This window comes from Sceloporus occidentalis, unplaced genomic scaffold (genome assembly GCF_023333645.1).
Source record: "Sceloporus occidentalis isolate IW3139 unplaced genomic scaffold, rSceOcc1.0.p SCAF_1, whole genome shotgun sequence".
NCBI classification, from domain to species: Eukaryota; Metazoa; Chordata; class Lepidosauria; order Squamata; family Phrynosomatidae; genus Sceloporus; species Sceloporus occidentalis.
The window spans coordinates 130,487,529-130,505,492 of record NW_028316981.1 but is presented as its reverse complement, the minus strand read 5'-3'; the positions used below and the strand labels follow the sequence as shown (position 1 = coordinate 130,505,492).

Sequence of the window (17,964 nt, the reverse complement as noted above, 5' to 3'; positions counted from 1 at the left end):
GCCATTATTGCACACTTTTGCAATCGTACAACTGGGGCTTCTGCTGCTATCACGCTCCCTTCTGGTCGTCCCCCCCAATAACCCTGCCTCCCTGCTCTTCATTTGATTTAATTATTCAATGTGTTTACTGTGTGTTTATTGATCTATTGCCCATAACAAATATTTTCAATGTACACTTTCTTATTTTGATATTAAGTTTTTAAAACTGTCCTGGTTTTCCTTCCATGGGCTTTCCTTTCCATCTCATAATAAAAGAGAATAGATGAACATACATAAGCCATCATAGTTCAAGTCACTGTCACTTAAAACCCTAGGGTTCAGGAAACTTTCCCTGTTTGACTCTGCTGGTTATACAAAGAGACTTGTGGAGCCTCTAAACTTTCAGGATGAGAGAACAGAACTCCAATCAGCATGACCTATAGCAGCCAAAACCAGACAAGGAATTCTATGAGGAAATTTATGGGAGTGGGCAGAGCAGGAGGGTGTGTGTGCCTCACATTTTCTCTCCTGCCAGGACACATAGAAATAGATAGAAGCACATTGATACAAAACAATATCCTGTCTCACCTTTACCACTACCTTTTAATCCATAGCTTGGCAGGTTATTTTAAAGGCAAACAAATATAATGGCACACTGAAACCATATACAGAACACATCCAGACTGAATTAAAAAAACCAAACAGTCCCAGATTTTGTTTCTGTTCTTCTCAATTTTGTTGTTGTTATTTGTTTATCTCACTTTGTCCCCATTTTGTTTATCCCAGAATATTTTCTGTTAGCTTCTGGTACAACCACAGACTTTTTATATTAGCGCTCCAGGTCTGATTATTTTAACCCAATATAAAATCTAGGACTTTTCAGTCTAAATGCACCCTGTGACTCAAGTGTGCCTTTATATTCATTTGCCTTAAAAATAACTTTCTAAGATATAGATCTATTCCCTCCATAACGGAAGTGCAGAAGGATGATTCTCTGGATGCCAGAATACATGCTGCTAATGATCAGTTCTGGATGATTTACAAGATCTCCCTGGGTTGCCACAAATTTTCCAACTTCTCTGAGCAAGAAAATTAGTATCTTTTAATTTTTGGCACTTTGGGAAAGCACAAGTCCTGGGCAGGAAGAGAGATTCCCAATGTCAAAAGTGTGCTAGTTTCTAGATAAAAGTGACAATAGATGGCTCCATATGTAAAGAATTTTATTCAAAGAAGTATTTAGCATAATAGTCGATATACTGACTGTATCTCCTTTGTTCCATAGTAAGCAATTCATTTACTTTGGCAGAATAAACATGCACATTTACAAGAAGTAGCTGCCTCCCTGAACATGGACACAAGAACAAAATGGATTAGGAGGAAATGTGTCACTTGAGAACTCCATTGCATGCCAATGAATTCAATATTTGCAAGTCTGGAAAATATACCAATGGATAATGCACACAGACAAGTCAATATCAGTCTCACATTGATGTTTAATTGCAGAGAAGCCTACCCATCTACTATTTTCTTTACATGCATAATTAGTCCTATCATCTTATCTAAATTACATCTTTATGCAGTCCTTTCTGATAATAAAATGCCACCTTTTTAAAAAATAACTTATCTTTGAATAAGGTACTGCTTGGCACCTGGTGCCAGGCACATGCTGTATGGAAACCTCAGCTCATGAAATGGGAATGTACACAAGCAGCACAGTTGTAATCAAGAACTACTCCAAAACAGCCCTTCAGGTTATACTCCAATAGGTTTTCCAGACTACTTCTAGAAGAAGCTTTTGTACCCTTCTCAAAAATACAGAGAACACATCCCATAGCTCCTTCATTGCTTCGGGCCAAACTCAGCTCACCAGAATGGCCCTATCCCCTGTCTCCATGGGAAACCTTTGCTGCCAAAAAATCTGCATTGTGCCAGTGTAGCACAATCATAGCAGCCTCTCAGTTTTGACCAAGACTGTCATGGTACATTAGATGGACAAAACCCTGCCAGCTGCTATAAGGAACATGGAACCGCTATACAGAAATGGCCACTGTGATGGCACAAATCCAGAATATAAGTATTACAGCTATAAGATGAGCAGCGGACGGAGCAGCATCTCTGTGGTGGTTCAGCTTGGGAAACTTTTTATTGGACTTCAACTCCCAGAAAACCCCAACTAGCATGGCCAGCAACATTTGAGCCACAGTAGCCTCTAAGACTTCAACCAGTAGCACCAGTAGCACCAGCAGAGTTTACAGTTGAAACACTACTAGAGCACAAGAATTGCAGATGTTTTGTAGACAGATCACCTACAGACATACTGAGACCCTGAGTCTAGGGTGGAAAAGGGGTGATCTTCCAGATGCTGTTGGACTCCTGCAGACTCCTGCAGCCACCTTTGCCCATGATGCATGGTGCAGCCCAACAGCATCTGGAGGGCTACATGATTCCCATTCCTGCCCTATGCCTGTATCGTGTTTAAGAGACCACATAGCAGTACCCACAAAACTTGCATTGTCATATTCTCCCCACCCCCATCATTCATTAATTCAGTTGTCTTTTTCAATAAGAGGCCTCTCATAATGCAAGGTCTTAAAGTGGCTGGGGCAATTAAACCAAAGTTGGCAACTACAGTCACCCCTTGGAACTTGCAGGAGATCTGTTCCAGACCAACCCACTCCCGCAAGTTCTAAAACACATGCATATTCAAGGCCAATAGGCATGCATGTGGGGCACACATCACAGGCATGCACCCTATTGAGGTTAATGGTGGTTGCCGCTCTACAAATTTTCAAGTCCATGGATTTCAAGTCCATGAACTTGAAGGGGTGACTGTATTTTTCACCACCCTGTTCCATTGACAGGCCACACTGCAGTGCCATGCCATACCAGGACTAAAAGAAACACAGTATCACTTCTACTTTCATTTTCAGACTTCCCACCTCCAGGGTCAGGGGTACTGAGAAGTTAGGGTGAGCAAAACTGCAGTATTTGACTGTGAAACAATGTGTGTTCCAGACAGAGGGCGTTTTCCACTGAAGTCAGCCATAAATGATATAAAACAAGTTGCCTAGCACAGAGAACTAAGGATCAACAGAGTAAGTGAACTACCAGCCCCCCTGCCCACACCTTAATAATTCCATCATATTTATTTTGATTTATAGCCAGCTCTATCTTGAAGGTCAAGGGCAGCTAACAAATTCAAAGGTCAGCAAAATGGAATGACATTTATCTAAATCACTTATATTTCCCCATTCCTATAAATCAAGGAGATAATAAGAAACCATGCATACATGAGACCTACCCAATGGCAAAGCCAAGAGTAAAATTGGTGTCTGATTAGGATTACCACCATCCATCTTAATGTAACCCTCATCCCTGCATCCCATGCCCTCTAACATGTTAAATCTTCCTACTTTAGTCTTCACAGTAACATTTCAGCGTTAGGCTAACCCCTCTAGACATCCATATCCAATCCACTTATGGTAATGTAATTTCAAACTCTTCAACAATAACAGGATTTAGAGCCCAGAAACTACAAAGAGGGTTAAAGGCAGCATTCTGGATCACAGCAAGCAACTTCAAAAGGATAACAATTAACCACTCAAGTCTTCATATACTGCAAGAACCACATACTGGTTTTTACTTATAAAGCCCTAACTGATTTGGGGCCAGCATATCTTTTTTTAAAAAAACCACCCACTACATATAAACCTGTCTATATTTCTTCAGCCAAGATCCTATTGTTTGTCCTACCACTAAAAAGGGTATTGGAAACATGCAATGGGTCTTTTAATGTGACAGCAGCACTCTACCTATGGAATTCCCTCCAAAAGTTAGATTAGACTTTACATTAGTCAGTTTCTAGAAGGCAGCTATCAGTTTGTACTATGTTGTTCAAGGTTCTTCTGTAATATTTGTTTTGTATTCACTTTGATGGCCTTATGGAGAAAAGACAGTATACCAGTATTTAAATTAAGAACATTATGTCCCTAAGACATCATTTTGGTCACTTAGAAGTAACAAGAATCTGTTTTATACCTGAATTTAAAGCTGTGGATCACAAATAGGGCACATCAGCTCTCTTGGTCATGCTACCTGGCACCTATGGGGTTTAGAACTCCAACACTATTTGGAAACACAGACGCCCCACACATTCGAACCACAAATCAAAAAGCTTGTCCCTTGAGGAAAATCTACCATCACGGGTGAGAACAGGTAAGAAAAAACAATGTTTACACTATATTAGTTACAGCACTTTGATACCACTGCAACTGTCATGGCTCAATCTTATGGAATCCTGGGATGTGTTGTTTAGAGAGGGGTGTTCAGAATTCTCTGGTAGGGAAGTTGTAGTAGAACTATACATTACTACATTAGTATATCGTAATGTATATGCATTAGGAAGGTCACTAGAGCTTTCTAATAGAGCATTCCAAACATTGGGGCCAGGATATCTGAAAGACTGCCTCTCCTATGTGAGCCTGCATGAAATTTAAGATAATCAGAGAAGGTCCTGTAACATATCCCAACATCTTGTGAAGGTGAGCTGGTGGGGATGCATGACAGGGGGGGGGGGGTTCTGTAGCAGCAGAAATTCCATCAGTAGAATTCCCTCTGGAGGGAGGGAGGCTAGCTCCATTCCTTTTGAGTTTCCAGTGGGTAATGAACTTGCTATTTTGCTTGGCCTTTGGATCACAAAATTAGGGGTGTTTTGATTTGTCTGTTTTCTTAATTGTATGTCTAGTTTTACAGCCATTTTTAAAGAAAAAAATTAATTGGTATTTTGACGTGTTTTAGTAACTGGAGCATTTTAACTGGTTTTTAGTGAATTAATGTTTTTAACATGTTTTTAACCATTGTGTGTTACCTGAAGAGCCCTAGCGGATTAAGAGGCAATAAATAAATGCCATAAATAAATAAATATCCTTAATAAACTACAAATCCCATAGTCAGCAACCATGGAAGTTAAACTAGTATCAAACTTGTTTACTTGTGCAGAAGAGATACATACAGTGTAGCACTGACAGTATTCTTCTAGAAGGAAAAACTCTGTTGGGCTCAGATAGAAAATGACTACAATTGCAGCAAGCAAATGGATAGCACTGGGGCACTGACTAACTGGAACTCTGGAACAAATAGCTACAAAGGCCTCAGAGCTACGGTATCAGGGCCATCACATCAATACCAAGGTTTAGAAGACCTCTTACTCTGAGGGCACTCTGTTTCACTCCCTGGCAAATACTGCTACTTAGCTGCACAACCTTTTCTTACTTTCTGATCTCCTATCCATGCACCATATTACTTCACCATAACATATGGGGTCTCCTCTCCAAACACACATACACACAAAGAGATGCTATTGGCTATGTAATAAGTGATACAGAAAGTGGAAGCTACACATTCAAGAGTCTGAAAGCCCATGGTGTAATGAAATAAGTAAAACCCACTTCTGGATTTCCCAAAAATGGGATCAGAGAGATGGCTGGAAGGAGAAGATGAAGTCCCTCCTCCACTGAGAAAGACTAGATTGGTGGGGAAGCAATGGCTGGGATAGGGGGTGGGGAGGAGATGGAAAACATCCAATCTTCCCACTTTTCCACCTCCAGCAGAAGTGGGTTTCTTGAAAGAAGTCCTTGGACTACTATTCAAGCATTTGTGAGTAATACTTTGTACCTTTGTAGCTCCACGTTGTCTGCCAGACACTGGTAGACACTTTATAGCAGTGGTTCCCACCCTGTGGGGCGGGACCCCTTTGGGGGTCAAATGCCCCAATATTTATTTGTATTCCACTTTTTCACAAATGAATCAAAGTGGATTCCAACAGTATAAATAAAACATCAAACAATTAAAAATTGCTATCTAAAAACCCCAAAACCCCAACCCTCCCCTGGGGAGGGTTATATATATATTTTATATATTTAGATATTTATATCTATATATTTATATAAAAATATATAATGTATATTTATATTAATGTTTTTAGCATTTATTTTGTAGTGCCCTACATTTTTCTTAAATGCCCTGCATTTTGCAGTGTCTTGTCCTCCTTTGTGGTTATGACATCTGGTCACCCTGGAATGCTTGGCGCTGCAGTCCAACAATATCTGGAAGGCAATATGTTTCTCACTCCTAGGTAATATGTAGTTAGGCAGCTCCAGAATCAGTCTGAGCAGGACCTGTGCTAAGGTTGTATTTTCATACAGCACCTAACACAAGCACCCTGGGTGCCTTGGTCACTCTGTGTGATACACAAAACTGAAAGGAAATCCATTTCCCTGAAAAAAAATATTTTTTTTTGGCCTGGCTTGACTGTGGGATCCAAGAAGCTTTCAACTAACTCCTGCAATCTTTCAATCTCAATAAATCTCTTTAAAATGTGTGAATACGCCCTTGACCCTCAGCCAAAGCTTGGAATTTTTGGGGAATACAACTCCAAGAATCCCATAGTCAAGATGCCCACTGGTGGCTGAGAGATTTTGGGAGTTGCAGTCCAAAAAATAACTTGCAAGCTCTGATCCCAGCAATATCAAGCTGTTCTTGTATGAGAAAGGTTCCTGCACACCAAAGCTGCTTCCTTTTCAGTCAGCAGCTCTTTATGAATAGCTATCATAAAACAAGAAAAGCCAAAAAGGAACAGCAGTTAAAGGGATTAGTGACCCATAAAGAGAGGCCAGTTATCAATATGCCATTATCTGAGGAGACTGTGTAATTCCAAATAATAGTAAGACATCATTTCAGCATGTGGCCAAATAAAGGTTTTGTTTCATTAGTATTTTTTTAAGAAAGGCAACTATAATCTGTTTAAGATCATGAATCCCTCAGACATAAAACAAACAAACCACTTTCTATCCAAATTGGAGGAAGGGATGTTGCTAAATACCAACAGTCACACAGATGTCAGCAAACCAATTCCAGCTGTTTTGTCTGTCGGAAAAGCCAGACATGTATTTTCAATACAAAAACTGAGGTTATGTTAGCAATGATTCTGCAAACATCCTTACTGGTAATTCAGTGAGTAATTTGGGAAAATGAGTATCACATTAAGGATGCTTCCTCCTTCCTTTTACCTGAAGTTCCTAATAGACTGACAAAATTATCAGCCACCATTAACCATTTTCTGTGCCTCACAGATGGTTTTCAAATGCAAAGAGAAATTAGTTCATTTTCTAAACTTCTCATTTGTCAGAATTGCATTGAAAAGAATAATAGACTCATAGAGGTAAAATTCAAAGATATAGCCATGTTAGTCTGTAGAATCAATATGTAGAGAGATCTTGTAGCACCTTTGAGACTAACTGAACAAAAGAAATTGGCAGCATGAGCTTTTGTAGACTTCAGTCTACTTCCTAAGATGCTTTTGGAGTTGGAAGAGGCCTCATGGAGTATGAAATTCAACCCTCTGCTCAATGGAGGGACTCATGCTAGAGCATCCTAGCAGGTGCTTTTCAGGGACAGGGACACCTTTCTCCTCTACTCTCTTTTCCAGAAGGTACACCAGGAAAGATCACTTGACTTCATTCTTGGGGCACATCATTGTAAGACACATAGCCAAACATATTTAGGGTTTATCTCAATCTCATACTCTTATTCCTTACCACCTTTCTGAACTCCTTGATGGAGGAGAAGGACCACACAGGCTGAACACAAAGAGACATTAATAAAGTCAATAGAAACATACAGTTGGAAAGGACCTCATGGGCAATCAAGTCTAATTCTCTACTCAGTGCAGGATTTCCAGCTAAAGCATTCTCAGCAGGTAACTGAACAACCTCTTTTTAAAGAGGTCCAGAGAAGAAGACCCCACCTAGGCAAATGGTATCACTGTCAAAATGCTCTTTCTATCAAGAAATTCCTTCTAAGGTTCAATCAAAAGCAACTCTCCTGTAACATCAAACCATTAGGCCTAGTCCTCCCCTCCAGGGCAGCAGGAACAGGACTGCCCCGTGCTCTCCTGACAGCCCTTGAAGTATTTAAAGAGTGCTATCATGGCATCCTTCAGTCTGCTCTTTACCAAGACATGGATTAAGTCCTAAATCATGTTTTTTATGTAACTTTTTAAAAGCCAAAGGAATTCCAAAGTGAGTCTAATGGTTAAAAAAAAATGGTCCTCACAAATCTTAACTGCAGGAAATCCTTCATTATTAAATCTGAGTTACTATCAAGTAATTGTTAGAAGTGCAACAACACTTAGAGCCTTAATCGAGAAATTTAATTAACACCTCTAACGGCTGCACGCATTCCCTATTAGTAATCAGACAGAAAACTGCAGCCACACAGCCTCCTGTTCTATCTATCCTTATTTGAAAATCTTTCTCCGTGTACTCCCTGACACTTATTCAAGTATAACTAAGATCCAAAACAGACTGTAGAAATAATCCAGTTTGAGACTGTTTTAAATGTCCTGGCCCAGTGCTAGGGAATTCTGGGAATTCTAGTTTATTGTGGCACTAGAGCACTCTGACAGAGAAGGCTAAACTACAGTTCCCAAAATTCCCTAGTACTGAGCCAGGTCAGTTAAAGCAGTCTCAAACTGGATTATTTCTACCCTGTGTTTTGGACCTAATAAACTGTGTTCATGTCATAAATAGAAAGTGACAAGGAACGAAGGACACGTTCACACCACACAATGATAGCACAATGATTCCACTTTAATGACCATGGGTACATTCTAAGAAATTCTGGGATTTCATAGAATCATAGAATCATAGAGTTGGAAGAGACCGCAAGGGCCATCCAGTCCAACCCCCTGCCATGCAGGAAATCCAGATCAAAGCATCCCCGACAGATGGCCATCCAGCCTCCATTTGAAGACCTCCAAGGAGGGAGACTCCACTACACTCCGAGGAAGGAGTGTGTTCCACTGTCGAACAGCCCTTACTGTCAGGAAGTTCCTTCTAATGTTGAGGTGGAATCTCTTTTCCTGCCGCTTGCATCCATTGCTCCATTGGGTCCTAGTCTCTGGAGCAGCAGAAAACAAGCTTGCTCCCTCCTCAATATGACATCCCTTCAAATATTTAAACAGGGCTATCATATCACCTCTTAACCTTCTTTTCTCCAGGCTAAACATCCCCAGCTCCCTAAGGCGTTCCTCATAGGGCTTGGTTTCCAGACCCTTCACCATTTTAGTCACTCTTCTTTGGACATGCTCGAGTTTCTCAATGTCCTTTTTTAATTGTGGCGCCCAGAACTGAACACAATATTCTAGGTGGGGCCTGACCAGAGCAGAATATAGTGGCACTATTACTTCCCTTGATCTAGACACTATACCTCTATTGATGCAGCCTAAAATAGCATTGGCCTTTTTAGCTGCCGCAGCGCACTGTTGACTCATGTTCAACTTGTGGTCTACTTGGACTCCTAGATCCCTTTCACACGTAGTTTCATTCAGCCAGGTGTCACCCATCCTATATCTGTGCATTTTATTTTTCCGCCCTAAGTGCAATACCTTACATTTCTCCGTGTTGAATTTCATTTTGTTAGCTTTGGCCCAGCTTTCTAGTCTATTCAGGTCGTTTTGAATCTTGATCCTGTCCTCTGGGGTATTAGCTATTCCTCCTAATTTGGTGTCATCTGCAAATTTGATAAGTATGCTCCCAATTCTGTCATCCAGGTCATTGATAAAGATGTTGAATAACACTGGGCCCAGGACATAGCCTTGTGGGACCCCACTGGTCACTTCTCTCCAGGATGAAAAGGAGCCATTGTTGAGCACCCTTTGGGTTCGGCCGGTCAACCAATTACAGATCCATGTAACAGTTCCTTTGTCTAGCCCACATTTTACAAGCTTGTTTGCAAGAATGTCATGGGAAACCTTGTCAAAGGCCTTAGTGAAATCAAGATATACTATATCCACAGCATTCCCTTCATCTACCAAGCTGGTAATTTTATCAAAGAAAGAGATTAGGTTTGTCTGGCATGATTTGTATTTCTGAAACCCATGTTGACTTTTTGTGATTATGGCATTGCCTTCTAGATGTTCACAGACTCTCTGTTTAATGATCTGCTCCAGAATCTTTCCTAGAACTGATGTCAGACTAACTGGACAATAATTGTTGGGATCCTCTTTCTTCCCCTTTTTGAAGATGGGGACAACGTTTGCCCTCATCCAGTCTGCAGGGACTTCTCTGGTTCTCCAGGAATTTTCAAAGATTATTGCCAATGGCTCCGATATTACATTTGCCAGTTCTTTTAATACCCTTGGATGTAGTTCATCTGGTCCTGGAGACTTAAATTCATTTAGATTAACAAGGTATTCCTGTACTATCTCTTTACTTATTTTGTGCTGAAATTCCCCTATTCTGTCCTCTGCTCCATTATCCTCAGGTTGAGCACCCTTTGCCTTTTTTGAGAAGACTGAGGCAAAGAAGGTGTTGAGTAATTCTGCCTTTTCTCTATCTCCTGTTAGCATTTTGCCATCTTCTCCACGCAGTGACCCTACCGTTTCCTTCTTCTTCCTTTTGCTGCGGATATATCCATAAAAGTCCTTTTTGTTGTTTTTAACCTCTCTAGCAAGCCTGAGTTCATTTTGTGCTTTAGCTTTTCTGACCTTATCTCTACACATGCTCTACACACTATTTGTTTGAATTTCTCTTTGGTGATTTCCCCATTTTTCCATTTCTTATACATGTTCTGTTTAAAATTTAGCTGAGCTGAAAGTTCCTTGGTCATCCATCCTGGGTTCTTGTGACACCTCCCATTTTTCTTTCTCACTGGAACTGTTTTAATTTGTGCCTTCAGTATCTCCCTTTTGAGAAACTCCCATCCATCTTGAATTCCCTTCTCTTTTAGTATTCCTGACCATGGGATCACCTCCAGTATTTCTAAGTTTACTGAAATCCGCTCTCCTGAAGTCTAGAATGTGTGTCTGACTATGCCTGGCTTTTCCTTTCCACTGTATAACAAACTCCAGGAGAAGATGGTCACTACGACCTAATGATCCCACCGTTTGCCCCCCATTAACCAAGTCATCCTTGTTGGTTAGGATCAGATCTAAAATAGCTGATCCCCTTGTTGCCTCTTCCACCTTTTGGACAATGAAATTGTCTTCCAGGCAAGTGAGGAATTTACTAGACCTTGAGGATTTGGCTGAGTTTGACTTCCAACAAATATCAGGATAGCTGAAGTCACCCATCACTACTACATCTCTCCTTTCTGAGTGTGTGGTCATCTGTTCTAGAAAGACATCATCCAGTTCCTACGTCTGACTTGGGGGTCTGTAGTAGACTCCCACAATAATATCCTTGTTGTTTCCTTGCCCTTTAATTTTTATCCAGATGCTCTCCACCTGGCTTCCATGATTGATGTCCAGGATCTCTTCTCTGGTGTAAATATCTCTGACATATAGTGCTATTCCTCCTCCTTTCCTGTTTGGCCTATTTCTCTTAATAAGGTTATACCCCTCTATTTCCACATTCCAATCATGAGACTCATCCCACCAGGTTTCAGTGAGGCCAATTATATCATATTTGCTTTGTTGCACTAGGATTTCGAGTTCATCTTGCTTATTTCCCATGCTCTGTGCATTAGTGTAGAGACATTTAAGACCATTTGTTCCCTTTATTTGCTGCCTGTGCAAGTTTTTTTGCCTTCCACTTTTGGATCCTTGCACTGTTTGCCTTGTTCCCTCTATGACAGTTTGACTATTTTCTCCAGCCTTTTTGCCTTCCAGAATACTGTCTTCCTCCCCCATGAAACTCAGTTTAAAGCCCTCCTGATCAAATTCTTGAGACTATTGGCAAAAACGTTTCTGCCAACTGGCGTGAGATGCAACCCATCCCTTGCCAGAAGTCCCTCCTCATGGAACCGCAGCCCATGGTCCAAGAATCCAAATCGTTCTTGGTGGCACCATCTACCGAGCCAGTTATTTACATCCGCTATTTTCTTCTCCCTTCCTGGACCATGCCCTTAAACTGGGAGAAGAGATGAGATGACAACCTGTGCATTCACCTCTTTCAGCTTCCTACCCAAAGCCTCATAATCCCTTATGATATTCTGAAGGCTATGCCTTGCAGTATCATTGGTTCCCACATGAACCAAAAGAAAGGGGTAATGGTCAGTAGGCTTGACAAGTCTTGTCAGCCTCTCTGATACATCACGGATCTTTGCCCCAGGGAGACAGCACACCTCCCGAGACATCTTGTTAGGCCCACAAACCACTGGTTCAGTGCCTCTCAGCAAGGAGTCCCCCATGACCACCACACACCTCCTGCGAAGCTTAGCAGCAGCTGTTCCCTTTAGTGGAGCTCTCTGGGTTCCCTGCTCTCTCCCTGAGGTCTGTCCCTGCTGCTGTTCCTCATCATCCTTGATAGTAGAGAGACTGAAATCTGCAGTCTGGTGAGGTAGAGCTTCATGGCTGGGGATTTTAAATGCCCCCTTTAAACTGCAAATCCCAGAATCCCACAGAATGTTTTCATGGTAATTATAGTGGAATCATAGTGCTATAGCTGTGTACTGTAAAAGAACTCTAGGAAACAATTCGAGAAATTAATTTTAACTCAGCCCTCAAGTCCTGCTCAGGCATATCTGGAAGTACAATAAGTCCCACTGAGCACAATAAATCTGATTTCTGAGTAATACGCTAACCATTTATCTGCAGCAGTACCAAGGAAAACATGTATTAGAGCCAAGGTTCCAGGTTTTCCAAAGATTCACTCATACGGATTAAATCATATTCCAGGAAGCCAAATAGAATGACAAATGCAAAATTAAAGTGAAAAAGAATTCTAGGGACATTAAGTATTACCCAGACATTTAAAGTGAAGACACTCAACAGACTGAGGGCACGAGGACTTAAAATAGCCATGATGATGAGCATACAGGGCGGTTACCCATTAGGCCTGCGCTGTTGTCCAGCATGCCTCCCCAGCACTACTTTGCATTGGCACACATGCAACCCAGCTACCACTCCTCTCATGCAGTGCATCCCTCAACAGAAGAGAGTGCAAAACAAGAATATTCCAGAGAAGAAATCACCCTTTGACTCTCTCTGGATAATGGAAACAAAGGGGTTATACACCCTTCTGAGCATCACAAACCACAAAACACTGTTGTTTTGAATTACGCCAACCCAGTGGGAATTGTATCTTCAAAACATGTGATTAAAAATAAGGAACAGAAACACAACTTTACGTGCTGCCTCAACCGTAGGGAAAAAAGCACCCTTACTCCTATTCTAAAATAACCCCGGAAAATTAAAAATAGTGAAAGTAGCTGATCAACCCTTCACAAACTGAGTCGTGTTGTGTTTTGTTTTAAAGGTATTCTTCATTTTCTGGCACTTCTACTATAAAATGCATTAAAAAATACTAGCCTAAGCAAAGGAAAAGATGGTGATGGGCAACCTTTGCCCACCTGGTGCTCTCTAGCCATGTTGGGCCACAACTCCCATCATCCCCAGCTAGTGCATAGAGGTGGTGGCAGTTGTAATCCAGCCTATCTAGAGGGCACCAGGTTGGGGAAGACAGAGGAAATAATAAATATTCAGAGTTGCCAGCTTCCTAATGGCTGCCAGCATCTGCCCTGTACTGTACAGCAGTTCAGTATTCCTGTATGCCAGGTCTCTCTCTCTCTCTCTCTCTCCAGCCCGTTCAGCCGCCTGATGAAAACTGAGTTGGAGATGCTTTTCCAGGCAAGGACATTAAATGATTGGAGGAAGCCCCACCTGCCTTACATACCTGGCTCCTACTAAAGGTACAGGAACATGGATCAATAGAAAGGTGACAGCTCAGCCACACACACAGCATAGAAGTTACCATTTTAAAACCCCATTTGAGACCCACATCTTTTAATATCGCCAGGATTGTTCACTTCCTTTAAAAGAGAAAAGGAGCAGAGATGGAATCAAAAAGCTGACAGAGAACCTATGCTATACCTCTTGCCTCTAAGATGGAGCCAGGGATGTTGTTGGGTGCTTTCTAAAGGATATATATATATATATATATATATATATATATATATATATACACATACACACACCTTAATCTCCCCATCATCCTCACCACCATGCAACATTTTGTTGCTTCAACCATCCAGTCTTTCCCCATCAAAACCAGCTCCCATCTGTCTGAGGACTGGGAGGGAGGGTTTTACACAGCCACAAAGCTATTTCTCCGGCTTGTCTTGACAAGGTATTTTAAAGCTGTAAACTAAACACAGAGGAGGAAATCTCCCGGCCCAAATGGCTTTACTGCAACCTTTTATAAAGTTTTTGAAGAAGATATAACATCCACCACTTCAGAAAACCCTGAACCAGACACTTGGGACAAGGCCAAGGCGGTGCCTGTTCCAAAGGAAGGGAGACCCATTTTCCCACCTCCGCAAGGCTCATCAAATATATCCCTCTGTCTCAGCCCCTCGACTGGGAAGGAGAATCCTAACTCAGATCATCCACGGAGACCAGAAGGGCCTTTGGCCAGGAAGGCCAAAGTGACCAGATGTCATAAGCCCAAAGGAGGACAAGGTGCCACCAAAGGTAGGACATTTAAGGAAAATGTTGGATGTGACCAAAGAAAAACTCAGAACACTCAATATGAAATGTCAAGTCGTGGCTCTTAATCATGCTCAAAAGGGAGGGCATTCTGAAATGCCTCCTGGGCAGGAGATTCAAAGGAGGAGACGGGTATCCCTGGCTGTCCCGGGTCAAAAAGGCTCAGAAGGCCTTTTGGGGCTCCTCCTGGGCAGAAGCTTGAGATGGAGGGCATGCCCTGGAAAGCGGGGGCTGCCTGGTCACCTGGGGAAGAAGAAGGAGCCCCAGGAGACACCAGGGAAGAGGACCCTGATGGAAGAGAGTCGGCTGTTGTAGCCAGAGAGCCAGGTATTTCCAAGCAGTGGCCCGAGAGGCAGGAGAGGCAGGGGACCCAGTGCTCCTGGAAGTTCTTGGCGGCTGCAGGGCATCCAGGGCCAGGAGAAGGAAAGATGGCAGGAGAGAGAGAGGGGGCTGGGGGAACTTTGGGAGAAGGGGCCCCCAGGGAGGGAGGGAGGCCTGGCCCCAAATAAAAGCAGGGGCAGGGAAGGCGAGGGGGGGAGGAAGGAAAAGGAAAGAAGGGGAAATGGAGAGAAGGAAGGAAGGAAGGAAGGAAGGAAGGAAGGAAGGGGAAAAGGGGGAATTGATGGAAGGAAGGAAGGAAAGAAGGAGCCAGCCCCTGGGGTGAAGGCAAGCCAAGGCGAGGGCAGGAAGGGGCTCTTTACCCGGGAGCATGATGCCCGAAAGGTGGCGGGGGCGGCGGCGTCAGGGGTCAGGGCTGGCGGGGCCCCGGAGGGGAGCCCCAAGGAGCAGCCCCTTCTTCTTCGCCGGCGAGGCTGGCTGCCCCTGCCATCTTCCTCCTCCGGACCCAAACTCTCCGCGGCCGGGAAAGGAGGGCAGCTGGAGGAGGAGGAGGAGGAGGTCTGGACTGGAGGGAGGGAGGGCGGGCGGGCGGCCGGCGGACGGGCTGCCTTCCTTCCTTCCTTCCTTCCCTCCCTCGCTCCTTCCCGCGGGGCTTGGGAGGGGGAGAGGGCTCCGGGAGCAGGAGCCTTGGGTCCGCAGCTGGCTTCTCCTCTCCTCTCCTCTCTCTCTCCCTTAAGCCTTACCGGATTTGGGAGGATATCTGTAGATGGCATTGGAGGGGACGTCCAGCTCTTCCAGGCCGGCGTTCTGCCTGCTGCTGAGGGCGCCCATCCTGGCCCCGGGCTCCGGAGGGCATCTGCCCCGGGAGGGAGGGAGAGACAGAGACTGCCCCGGCTCCTCCTCCTCCTCCTCCCCCTCCCCCCGAGCCCCGAGAGGAGCCGGGTGCCGCGGGTGGCTCAGCTGGCAGAGGCTGCTGCTGCTGCTGCTGCTTCCCTGCCTGGCTGCCTGGCGCTGAGGAGGAGCCGGAGGAGGCTGCCGCATTGCCTTGCCCGCTGCTGCCCTCCAGGGGGGGCCCTGCCCGCTCTTCCCCGCCGGAGCCCAGGAGAGAGAGCCAGCCAGGGGCCTCCCTCCCTCCCTCCCTCCCTCTCTTCCAGGAGCAGCAGCAGCAGCAGCAGCAGCCGCCTCCTCCTCCAGGCGGAGAGCCCGGAGGCAGAGGCCAAGGCCAGGAAGGCCAGCCACTCCAGGAGGAGGAGGAGGAGGAGGAGGAGAGGGAAACAGGCCAAGGGCTCCCCGGCCTGGGATCAAGCCCTTGCCCAGAGACTGAGAGCAGGGCCTGCAGCCAAGGCTCCCAGGGGCAGGGCAGCTGGGAGAGGACTGGGAAGGTGGCTGGGCCGAAGGCATCGCACTCCCCGTCCCCCAAAAAGGAGGGCAGAGCGGGAAGAAGAGAGGGAGAAAAGCAAGGCCTTGGAGATGGGGATCCAAATCCCTTCCCTGGGGCTGTGGGGCTGGAGAAGAGGCTGAGGAGGGCCCCTTGGACAGCCAAGGAGTCACACAAATGGGCCCTGGAGCAGATCAAGCCAAGATGACAAAACGCAGGCGCTCCTACTTTGGGCACATCATGAGAAGGCATGAACCACTAGGAAAGGGGGAGGGAAGCAAAAAGGCAGGAAGGCCAAATGCTAGATGGATGGACTCTGTCAGGGACGGAGCTAGGATTTTAGGAAGGGGGGGGGGGGGTCCAGACTAAGTGCCACCATTATAATGGGGCTTGGATGCAGCGGCACAGCAGCACACACCATTCATTTTTCTAATGGAAGGGGGGGTCCAGACCCCAAGAACCCCCCCCCCCCTTGGCTACATCCCTGACTCTATGAAGGAGCTCATGGGTGAGAGGCTACAGGACCTGAGCTGAGCAGTGGCACTCAGGGAGCCTGGGAGTCTCCATGGGTCCAGATCGACTGGAGGGTGGATAACAACAGAGTTTATCACACAGGAGGAACAAGTGGAAGTGAAAACAGAGTTTATCCCGTGAAAATCACACATTCACAATTAAGACTTTCACACAACGTCCTGAATAAAGTACCATTCTCCAAAGAATATCCCACAAAAATCACGTAATTGCAATAAAGTTTTTCACACAACATCATAATCAAAAGCACCATTAACTCGAGAATAACCAGGCAATAAACAACAACAAACCATTCAGAGAGAAATCCTATGAATGACTTGCTGCTGTTTATTGCCTGGTTATTCTCAGGCTCATGACTGCTGTGCGTGAAAATCTGAATTGCAGTTTAATAGTAACTGTGCAATTTTTGTAAATGAACCCCCATTTAAACTTCCAATTTTACTCCTTGTGATAAACTCCAACAACAAAACTTCTTCCTTCTTTGCTAGAGGCAGTTCTTTCCAAGGCAGGGAAAGAGTTATTCCAGACCTTGCTGTGCCATTCTGGAAAAACCAGTCTGCAAAGGGATCTTGGGACAGGGGCACACATACACATCCAGCACCCTCCTTTTCCAGGACCTGCTGTCCTCCACTTCACCTTCTGCCCAGGAGGAGTTTTGCAGTGCCTGGTCCTCCTTGGTGGTTACAATATCCAGGGCGACCAGAGGTCCCTCTTTTCCAGGGCATGTTCTCCATGGCAGCCTTCCCTCCAGGAGGAGTTCCCCCATGTCCTCCATTTTGAGCAGAGGCTAAGAAGTAGGGGTTTTTATCTTGATATGAGTGTTTGTAGCTCTTATTTGGTCATGTCCTACATTTTCCAGACATGGTCCTCCTTTCCCAGGACCTGGCCTCCATTTCTCTCCAGGAGGAGTTTCACAAGGTCCTCCATTCTGAGCATGGCTAAGAAGCATGGGTTTTATATTTAGTTGGGTGGTTTTAGGTTTTTATTTTGGAATGTCCCACATTCTTTTTCTTGAATGCCCTACATTTTGGAGTCCCTGGTCCTCCTTGGCAGTTATGACATCTGGTCATCTCTGGTCTTCCGGCACCTTTGAGACTAGGATGGCTTTTATATATAGTGTGTTTAGCTCTTACTTAGTTCCTCTGATCCTAACAACCTCTGTTCCAGTAAAATGATTTCCACAAGTGGTAAATAGGTAGCAAACGAAAGGAGCATGTGTTTTCTGAGATCTTCACAACCCCTGTTCCAGAAA

At 44.4% G+C, this 17,964-nt stretch overlaps 1 protein-coding gene across 5 annotated transcripts in view; it reads right to left on the bottom strand.

Annotated features, from left to right (window-relative positions):
- RNF157 (ring finger protein 157) overlaps positions 1-15,716 on the bottom strand; it is a 107,401-nt gene extending 91,685 nt beyond the window's left edge. For all 5 annotated transcript variants that reach the window (XM_089535399.1, XM_089535423.1, XM_089535415.1 and 2 more), the window contains exon 1: positions 15,547-15,716. In XM_089535399.1, the coding sequence (XP_089391525.1) occupies positions 15,547-15,634 (88 nt within the window). In that variant the 5' untranslated portion in view covers positions 15,635-15,716. The remainder of the gene's footprint in view (positions 1-15,546) is intronic.
- Between the last annotated feature and the right edge of the window lie 2,248 nt (positions 15,717-17,964).